The sequence below is a fragment of the Triticum aestivum genome, chromosome 6B, assembly GCF_018294505.1.
Source record: "Triticum aestivum cultivar Chinese Spring chromosome 6B, IWGSC CS RefSeq v2.1, whole genome shotgun sequence".
Classification (NCBI taxonomy): Eukaryota; Viridiplantae; Streptophyta; class Magnoliopsida; order Poales; family Poaceae; genus Triticum; species Triticum aestivum.
In genome coordinates, this window is record NC_057810.1 from 4,409,235 (window position 1) to 4,420,154 (window position 10,920).

A 10,920-nucleotide genomic window follows, 5' to 3' on the forward strand; every position below is an offset into this window, starting at 1 on the left:
CTCGTCGGCTTCCTCTACAGTCAATGCGTCCGCGACGCGACACCGTCCACGACGCTCCCGCTAGGACTGCGGGGGGATGTCAGTCCATCGGCTGCTATTCTCTCCAGTCTGACCGTCCGCGACGCTCATGTTGTTCGCAACGCTACCGCTACGACTGCGGGGGGATGTTAGAGATATATTTGGGTTACATGTATTTGGTAGTTTAGGATTCCTACCTTATCTCTAGGAGAGGCATCTTGCCCTCCAAGTCTTGTACTCAATATATACTCGCCCTCGAGGCTCGATAATACAACCATCATATTCCGCAACAATTCCTCTCTCTCCCTTCTAACACAACAGCGCCCTCACTAATGGCACCACCATAGAGTTGTGTCTTGAAGACAGTAGATCTGGCTGCAAGCACGCAGTGGTGTGCAGCTAACTTCTTGCCGCCAACCTCGAACGTAATGTCGGCACCCTCCTTGGTTAGGAGCAAGTCTCTAAAATGGCTTGACAATTTGGTCCGTGGCAAGTCGGTCGTTAATGGCAGACACATTCATCCTGGAAAAGGAGAACCGAGATGTAGTCTTGGTCATCATCGCCAAAGCCATTAGGGTGGCATTCGGCCACCCAGCTACGGCCTCCGACAATGAAAGGACGAGACTGGATGCACTCCATGTAGGGAGTTGTCTCTTTGGTGCGCGGGTAGCCTTCGACAATGAGCAAGTGCTACCCGCTGTCTGCGTCAGAGTCGACGATGGACTTGGTGGAGGCCCACAGCCTGCCGTCGACGACGACAGACACGCCAGCGAAAGCCATGGCTCAGAAACCTCCAGTGGTATAGCTGCGAGAAATGTATATAGGGTCTGATGAGAATCGCGTGATATGGGATGGAGCAGTTTGTGATGTCTGCATGCACTTACTGATCCAAGAATGGAGGATCTCCGAGGTTGGGACTTGGGAGAGGATGAGACGAGCCGGTCAAGGAGACGGCGAGAGTGAGGATGAGCCGGTAGAGGAGCCAGGGAGATAAGTGCACATTTATATAGTACGAGAAGTCACGGAGCCCTCTCTTTTTCAAAACCCCATGGTGTTCAAATGTAATCGATGCAGAAGTCAGCCATCCGTCTCCTCGAGAACAGACACGCGAGTTAATTGAGTTAATGCAGGCTTTAAAGTTCTGAGGAGATCAACCATCGATTACGTCTGAGCCCCCTGCCAGCCCCCACGGGCAGAGGAGGAAGGGCCCCGTCGCTGCCGCGCTAATTGGGCTTTGCCTGTCAATGCCTGCCGGCTGCGGTGGTGTTCGACGAGCCGGCGGCTAGGGTTGTGTATTTTTCCTGCGTGAGTTGTCGGGGTGTTAGGGCCACATTGATCACCATGGAGCAAATCGGGTGCGTGTTTTGCACGATAGGTAGACTGAGCAGGGAACGGTCTGGGGTGTTGTTTTCCAACCAAGCATCCGTCACATACTCGATCAACATGATCGATAAATGGCATCCCGAATACCATCTCCATCTTCGACATCTTCTTCAAGACGTAGAAGTTGACGTGTCCAAATCTAGCATGCCATAACAATAAATCATCATCACTCCTGGCGAGCCAACACTTCGGTTGAGATTGATCAAGGTTAAGAATATAGAGCCTGTTTTATGTGCGATTAACACGAGCTAGCATGTTTTGGAGGTTGTCATAGATCGTCATCACTCCGTTCTTGATATCCACCTTGCATCCATTCTCTTCAAACTTCCCGGCAGAGATGATGTTGTTACGAAGCCGTGTGATGCAGTAGACTCCAGTGAAAATGGTATGTTCGCCTGTGAGACCCTCGAAGCGGACAGAACCTTGCCCGCAAATCTCCACATTTGAACCATCACCGAACTTGACCTAGCCTTCAACATCATATTTCAGCTCAAGGAATTTCTCCTTGCACCTCATCATGTGGTTACTGGCACCCGTGTCTAGATACCACGACACGTTTTGGTTTCCAGATAATTCAGTATTACTTTCTTTTCATCAAGTAGCACCTTCCGGTTTGGTTTCACAACCACCGTTTTCACGAGATCACAAACTTCGACCATCAGAAGACTTGGACGTTCGTTTTCCTGCTTCGCCAAATTTGTCTTGATCTCCCACTTGTTAGGCTCCGGACAATCCTTCGCCAAGTGACACATCTCGTTCCAATTATAGCACTTAACCTCGGACATATCCAAGTTTCATTGCTTCCGCTCTTTAGATCGGTTCGCATTACCAAGACCTTGTGGCTTGCCTTCTCCGGTTTGTCCGTCGTGTTTCACGTTGCTTGAGCCTTCGACACTATCACGCCTTACTTTGCTACTTGGGGCCTCCCAATCTGCGCGCGAGTACATGAGTTAGTCGCCACCTTTTCCTTTGCCTTTTTGTCATCCATGAGCATTCTCTTCCCATGTCAGCAGGTGTCCAATTGCCTCCGTTATGGTCATGTCGTCGATATCATAAAGCTGCTCGAGCGTGTCGATGATGTACGTGAATTTGTCACCCACCGAACTGAAAAATTTCTTCACGATCTCGGCTTCCTCCAGCTTGGCAACAAGGTTGTTTCTCCAAGAAGCATCTGTTTTTCGTTTTTCGTTTTTAGTTTGGTTTGATGGTAAGATTTACAATCCTTTGGTTTGAATGCTTGGTTTAATTAGTCTGGTCGGGTTTGATTGGGTCAAACTCTACCATAACCATGCCTGACCGAATTATCAGGTCCTTCCGAAACCAAAGACCCTATCAATGTGTGCAGCAAGAGACCAATCGTGGAACCTGACCCTATCAGGCACTCATCGGGTCAAACAATATTTTCTTATTTCGTTATTTCATCATATGGATTGATATAGATGATGTAAAAGTTGTATTCTATAGGACGACAGGAACGGACATAGCCAGTACATATGGGAACTTGTTTCGAAAATGAAAATCATGTTTTAATATGTATATAATTTTATAGATTCCAGACATTTTTATGAAATGGGAACATTTTTTAGAAATCTGAACATTTTTTTGAATTTCCAGGACATTATTTTTGGAAATGCGAACATTTTTTGTCATTTCAAACAGTCTAATAAAACATGCTAACAATTTTTGTAAATTTTGTTTTCGGAAAAAGAAACAGGAAAGAAAATTAAAAAACAAAAAACTAATAAAGAAGCAAACCAACCTTTGGTTGGATGGTTAGATGGACAGTGGTATCCCCGGCCCGCAACGGTTCAAGTCGTGCTTGCATTTTTCCTGGATTGATTTCAGGATTTTCGATGATGCGCATTCCGTTGGAGGAGACGTTCCCGTCGACGACGAGACGCCTACGATGACTTCATAAATCTCAAAATGATATGCCGGATCAGTCTGTTGGAGGTGCTCATAGGGATAAAGCGTGTATATGAACGTTTGCGTCTGTACTGTGTTCAAATAAAAAACTAATAAAGAAACAAACGAAAAAAAACAATGTTTTAGATGTGGTCGTGCCTGTTGGTTCTTACAATAAGCGTTTTCCTAATTTTAAAAGAAGCTCCATAGCTTGGCTGGCAAACGATCAGGTGCAAGGTTTGATTCCTTGTACCGGCGCCCATTTCAGCATTTCGTCCAACCGCATAGCAGAATTGGGTCAAATAAAAGATAAACGTGTGCTCAACCGCATAGCTTATTGGACCGAGTTGCATGGTTGGTCAACTCAAAACACACGAGTTCCTGCACGCTGGCGGGAAAATTGCAAAGACGGCCAAACAAAATTCCACGGCAAGTTGCAGTATCACTATTCATTCCTTAGATTAATGCAAGTTGCATTTCTTTGAAGAGAAATTCACCTACCGATGAACAAAACTTTAGTTTTCTTCATACCGTCAACGGGCCAATCGAGGCCAAGTCATGGGAAGCAAGCCCTAAAACGTGCTAATTGACTGTATTTTCCTCTGCTATATAACTAACTCCACAAGTCACTTGTAGCAGATACGTACGCTGTTTCTTGCTTGAAACCATGATGATCAATTTCATTTGCTGGCAAAGTACCAAACTAGCATGGATCTTGGCGCTGCTGCTCAACCTGGTCATGATGATTCAAGTCCACGGCCAGCCTGCTTCTTCTGGTAACACAGTTCTTTAAGTTTTTCCTTTATAGATCCTACACTTCTTTAAGCTATGCTCCATCTGCATGCAGTGCAGTTCTGTTTACTTCAGCGTGCAACTTGAAGAAATCCCTCTTTAAAGTAATCTGAACATCCATACGTTATTATCAGCTTCTGAGTATACATTGTTATCAACATAAAGAACAGCTAACGATCATTGCATCAAATCCCAAACCGTTGGAAGTTTGAACACAAGAAATTGATACATATTCTCCATTGTATATATAGGGTTCATAAGCATCGACTGTGGTTTGAGAAACAGCAGTTCCTACAACGATAGCGCCACCGGGCTACGGTTCGATCCTGACGGTGGATTTGTCGAGGGTGGCATGAGAAAACAGATGTCTCAAGAGTTTATAGCTAATGCCAGAAATGAGCAACAAAAAACCCTGAGGAGCTTCCCTGGCGGCTCAAGGAATTGCTATACACTGCCATCCATCATCGGTAAGAAGTATCTATTGAGAGCCACGTTTACTTATGGCAACTATGATGGGTTGAACAAGACTCTGGACGGGTCACTGTTTCTTTTTGGGCTCCATATCGGCGTTAATTTCTGGGAGGCAGTGAACTTGACAAACTATGAACCATGGGCTATGGTATGGAAAGAGGTGCTCACCGTTGCTCCGAGCAACTCCGTGTCCGCCTGCTTGGTGAACTTCGGTTCAGGGATTCCCTTCATATCCTCGTTGGAGCTGAGGCCACTCGAAGATACGATGTACCCTTTTTTCAATACTTCTGTTTCAATCGGCCTTTATAGTCGATTCAGATTGGGCAACGTCACCGACTTTATCACAAGGTGAGATGGGAGGTCCGTGCATAATAATTTTGGAGTAGATCTAAGTTGTGCTTGCCAATGGTTTTCGATTCAGTTTGCCAGCTTAATCCATAAAGTGTTTGCTCCTTTTTTTTATCCTGCAATTGCTTCTAACAAAAGCTAATACTAGTAAATCTCAAGGCGATGAGTAGTCAGGGTTGCTAGATCCGGTACAAATTGTAAGAAAATGCCAAACTCTACCGTGCTAGCTATTTATATGTATTTTTTGTGTCCTTGTGTTCGATTAAGGTATCCAACGGACAACTATGACCGCATCTGGCAAAATCACGCCACAGAGTACCCCTGGATGGACATCAACACTACCAATAAAGTGGAGACCCTCCCTGGCAACAACTTCTTCAATATACCGTCGGTCATCATGCAAAATGCCCTGACCTTAGACATGAACAACCCCGGGGTGATTAACTACTCGACGGCACATCCCAATGTAGACACTAAGACCCTGCAGCTTCTCCCAATCTTTCACTTTGCCGAGATCAATGGGAGCAACCCGAATAGGAGGTTCGACATCTACAGCGCCGGCGAATTGCTCTTCTCAGGCTTCTCCCCTTCACGATTCCAGGTGGACAGCCTGTACCAGAACGGACGGTTCTTGCACAACCCAAATGCAACCTTTCGCCTGAAGATGACGGGCACCTCGACACTCCCGCCGTTGATCAATGCGCAAGAGGTGTACTTCCTAGTTCGGATGGATAACCTCACCACTGACACGAAAGATGGTAAGCTGATGTTTATACCGCACCTTGAAAAATAAGCTCTATCTTTAGAAATCCAATCTGGAAAATGGAAAGGATTCCCTCATATAACGGAACTACTTACATTAATGTTTTTCTTTTTAATACATATAAGCTCTATAACCAACATATACATATTTTTTATTCCGGGTTCATACCTTTCTATGTCTTTCCTATCGTAGTCAATTACATGAAAGAAGTCAAGAACCACTACAATTTGACAAGAATAAACTGGAATGGAGATCCGTGCTCCCCAAGAGAATATTCCTGGGAAGGTTTGACTTGCGACTACTCAAAGAGCAACCAGAATCCTAGGATTGTTTCAGTGTAAGAACATAATACCATATAAATTTCAAATTAAAGCATTCGAGTTCATTTTTTTAACAATTTAAGTGCATAATTTTAATGCTCCACAAAAGCCACCTCTTGATTTAAGTGTTTCTCCATATATGTATTGTTATGTATAAACATTTTACTATACAGACACTCGGTTATGCTTCTTACTGGCTAAGATCTTCATAACACAGATAATTTACTTGAAATGATAAACATGTAATTTGTTCTAAACCTTGACGACATAAATTTTCAGCTTGGTGAAATCACTAGATTAATAGAACTTGTTATAATATGAGTTGCTTTTGCAGAAACCTCTCTGCGAGTGGATTGAAAGGTGGATTAGCCGTATCATTCATGAACATGGTATCACTAGAAAATCTGTAAGCGGCAATTACCACAATGTATTTACATTCAAGAGACTTATTGCGATTATGTTGACATAATTTTGACCCTAAGCACAAAACATATATAGGGATTTATCACACAACAATTTGACGGGAGCTATTCCAGACTATCAACTAAATTCACTCAAAATTATGTAAGTCTGATTGCATATTTGGTTGATGGTATAGATTTCACATGGATAATTTTAACTATTTTTTTCCAGCAACTTGTCAAACAACCAGCTCGTTGGGCCAATCCCCGATTCTATTCTTCGAAGATTTCAGGCTGGTTTGCTTGATTTAAGGTTTGACATACTCTATTGCACAATTCCTTGATATATTTATATTTCTGTTCAAACGAAAAAACACACCAGTAGGCTCAACCCAAGGTTCATTATCACAGAAATAATTGGACATTTAGAAACAATAGCTGCAAACATTCTGTTCCTTTGGCATGCCTTACCAAACAAGAGCTACACATGTTCACTTTCTACTTGTGCAGCACCACACTTCCATAGCTCAACCTGCTATATGCATAAACTCTCGTCAAATGCGATGCAACTAAGTTGTGACACACAATTAGTATAGTCATACTTTTGCAGTACTTATTGATCCAAATGTACCCCTGTAACATATACTAGCATCTAGTAACTATAAATGATTTATCATTCGTGAGCCTTCAACATGAGAGGAAGATAATGACCTATATTCATAACGTGATACGATTTGAAAACAACGCAATCTGTTAATTTAGAGGTTGGAGGTCCTTATAAGGACTATTAGAGGGTTAGTCGTGTTATAAAACAGATGTGTGTTACAATCATAATTTTGTAGAGTCGTTGTAGCTCATGTGTTTGAGAGATGATTTATAGATATGTTGTGCATTTGTGTCACAAGATTGGAAGGCAACCCCGTATGCTCAAAATTCAAAGATACATACTGCTCAAATAAGAAGAAGAACACCATACAAACAATGGTTATCGCAGTGACGGTTCCCGTGGTACTGGTATCCCTCCTAGTATTGATGTGCATAATCTGGAAGTTATGCTGGAAAGGTAAAATATAGCATTTACGCTCTAAAATCCCATTTCATCGCTGCAATAAAATTTGGTAGACATTAGACAACAACTTCATACCTAAAATTTCATGTAAACGTAACTTCTTTACCATGTAGGTAAGTCAGACCATGTGGATTATGCCATGTATGAAGAGGAAACTTCCCTACATGTGGACCTCAGACGATTCACGTACATAGAGCTAAAGCTCATAACAAACGACTTCCAATCAATCATTGGAAAAGGAGGTTTTGGTATTGTTTATCATGGCAAACTAGAAAATGGTGATGAAGTAGCCGTTAAGGTGCTGATGGAAACATCAATAGCGGAGTCAACAGACTTCCTACCTGAGGTATAACACGAAACCAACATGGCTGAATAATTTTTTATTCAATAGAGAGTATACAATAAGTCATCAAGATAAATATATCCTTTATGTACTCTATATTTAATAAATGTAATTGGCTTGTATGTTTGGTAACTATATGTATTCCTGCAGGTCGAAACCTTGTCCAAAGTTCATCACAAGAATCTTGTGACTTTGAAAGGATATTGCCAAAACAAGAAGTGCCTTGCTCTCATTTATGACTTCATGTCGAGAGGGAATCTTCAACAGCTCATAAGAGGAGGTTTATTTATTAATTGATTACCTTTTATTAATGTTTATATCAAATATAGTTGACTTGGTAAGTTGTAGTTAAATTTGTAGAGGCTGTTTGTGACTTAAATAAATAAATTTGAACTCTCAGCCAAACCTAAAATCAGTAAAATCTAAAGTGTGGATTGAGAAATTCAGGGTTTTAATTGCCCCAAAACAAACAACCAAAACGGACACCTTGACCACATAGTCTAATTAACCCTTGGGATATAAGTACTTCTCATATTATATGAATATATGGTGTTTCCTACAGTAATATAAAAATCATAGGACATGCCCATAACTACAAAAATGAACTCCGAAGTCAAAGTAGTCTACCTTTTGACATCTTACTTTCAACATGATTTCTTGTTAGATGTGTGGTTGGTTGCCTAGACTGTTATTGTTACTCTGAATAAATGCATTTGAGTTGGCGGGACCTAATTTACCGTATGTAGATTATGTAGTAAGACGTAAGGCCCTAGCTCCACATTCTTGAAGTTACAACCATGGAATGTTCAATTAATTCTTCATAGATATGTGGCTAACAAAATGAGGAAAACATAGTTACACTCCTAGAGTCATAACCCATGACATGATGGAATTGTAAGCATCTCTCCAAACCATTAGGAATGAAATCAACTCTAGAGGAAAATTTAAAGTAATGATTTAATAGTTGGTTCTCTTTTTAATTTGATTTGTATATAACAAAAACTCTCGTAAAAAAGGAAAACCATCAGTCGACTCTCGAATATCAAAGCTCCATTTTATGCAGGTTTAAGGTCTTAATATATCAATTGGTTCTATGCTTAACAATTTGTTGGCTTAATTATATGTACAACAAGATAAAAAATAATAGTAGTAACAGTGGGTGCTGGTGATGGTAGTGGTGGTAGTAGTGGTACTAGTGTGGGTAGAAGTAGTAGTAGTAGTAGTAGTAATAATGGTAGTAGTACCAATAATAAAAACATATATTTATGTGCTATGCACGTATCAAGGAACTTATATTAATCGTATTTCTTGATGCAGGTGATGACTATAGTTTGAATTGGGAACAACGACTTCATATTGCACTTGATGCTGCACAAGGTCCATATTTCAATTATTTACTAATTTTATGTATTGTATGTATGTATGCTTATTTTGACTAAGTATGAACTTCAATAAACTATAGGGCTGGAGTATCTACACGAGTCATGCACCCCATCAATAGTTCACAGAGATGTAAAGACCCCCAACATCCTTCTAGACAAGAATCTCGTGGGGATAATATCTGATTTTGGGCTTTCCCGGGCTTTTAATGATGCTCACACGCACATATCTACTGTTGCTGCTGGCACCCTTGGCTACCTCGACCCTGAGTACCATGCTACTTTCCAACTCACAGTCAAGACAGATGTTTATAGCTTCGGCATCGTGCTTTTGGAGATCATCACTGGCCAGCCCCCAGTATTGATGGAGCCTCAAACCTTCCATCTACCAAACTGGGTACGCTATAAGATTGCCATGGTCAATATTCATGACATCGTGGACAAGAGATTGTTGGATCAGTATGATGTTAGTTCCCTCCAGAGTGTGGTAGACCTTGCTATGAACTGCGTCGAAAACGTAGCCATCAACAGGCCGGCCATGACCGAGGTTGTTTCAAGGATCAAAGAGTTGTTGCCAGTAGTTGCAAGAGGAAAGTTCTCTGGTTCTGCGTCAACTAGTAGTATGAACCCCATGGATGCTGAAATTCGAAGGAAATTTCAGTTGACGATTTCTGGAGTTGGCAACGAGGAGAAATCCTTCCGGTCTGGTTATACCGGTGGGATGTCTGAATTGATCCCTTTATCTGGACGGTGAAAGGGAAACTCCTACTGAGTTATTGTTGCATCTAGTTAGTCAGGGTTTGGTAATCTGCTCAAATGTGTCCTTGTTTGTTGTTCATAAATTGCAATCGACTCATTTTATGTTTCTGGCACGTCTGTGATGTTTTCCTTTCCGTTCTATTTTTGTGCGAACTCTGCTACTTAGAGCATCTCCAACAAATGCGCGCATGCATGGTACCCAAAGCAATTTACAGCAAGCGCAACGGTCGTTTTTTGGGAGAGAGTGGGAAGTTGGTTCACCAGGCGCTGCAAAGTTTCAGCGCCCCAGCATGCCGCTTCAGCAGGCGCTGTAAAAATCGAGCGCGTGCGCCCAGCCGGCACACATACAAGATGATCAAACCTCCAAAAGATGCAAAGTTCACACAAACAAGATGAACAGAAACAAGTTCATGACAAACAAGTTCACAGAAACATATTAAACATGAACAATCATTCCTTATCTTCTTCCTCGTCATTGGCCTCTTCCGATTTGTCCGTTTCTTCTTCAGATTCTTCATCCTCTTGTTTGTTCTCTTCTTCATCGGAAAGTCGGACGGTGTTTACACTATCAACAAAGCCATCATGAGAAGGCATGTGAGGCACACCAGAAGCTCCCATGCCACCCAAGCCTCCCGTAGGTGCTCCCATGCCTCCCATAAGAGACACAAAACTCATGTCTCTCACGGGAGCACCCATGGAAGCTCCCATGCCTCTGATGCTGCCCATGGTAGCTCCAAAGCCTTCCATGGAAGCTCACATGCCTCCCATGGAAGCTCCCATGCCTTCCATAGGTGCTTTCATGCCACCCATGGATGCGCCCATGCCTCCCATAGGTGCTCCCATGCCACCCATGCCTCCTACGGGTGCTCCCATGCCACCCATGCCACCCATACCTCACATGCACATCATTCTTTTTCGCATCAAGATTTGATCACGAGAAAGGTTGATGTACTCCTTTTGCCTCTCATC

General features: G+C 42.3%; 1 protein-coding gene across 1 annotated transcript; it reads left to right on the top strand.

Moving 5' to 3' along the window:
* The first annotated feature begins 3,973 nt into the window (after positions 1-3,973).
* On the top strand, positions 3,974-9,946 carry LOC123133047 (probable LRR receptor-like serine/threonine-protein kinase PAM74). The gene is made up of 11 exons (XM_044552593.1): positions 3,974-4,082; positions 4,350-4,917; positions 5,185-5,675; positions 5,873-6,017; positions 6,335-6,406; positions 6,634-6,714; positions 7,307-7,464; positions 7,584-7,816; positions 7,964-8,093; positions 9,131-9,190; positions 9,276-9,946. The coding sequence occupies exons 1-11, from the start codon at positions 3,974-3,976 to the stop codon at positions 9,944-9,946; spliced, it is 2,718 nt and encodes a 905-aa protein (XP_044408528.1).
* The last annotated feature ends 974 nt before the right edge of the window (positions 9,947-10,920 follow it).

Excerpts from the sequence above, each read along its gene's own strand:
- LOC123133047 (XM_044552593.1), top strand. The coding sequence starts at position 3,974 with ATGATGATCAATTTCATTTGCTGGCAAAGTACCAAACTAGCATGGATC. Across the intron at positions 4,083-4,349 it reads CGGCCAGCCTGCTTCTTCTG|GGTTCATAAGCATCGACTGT; the intron begins GTAACACAGTTC and ends TTGTATATATAG. Across the intron at positions 5,676-5,872 it reads CACCACTGACACGAAAGATG|TCAATTACATGAAAGAAGTC; the intron begins GTAAGCTGATGT and ends TTCCTATCGTAG.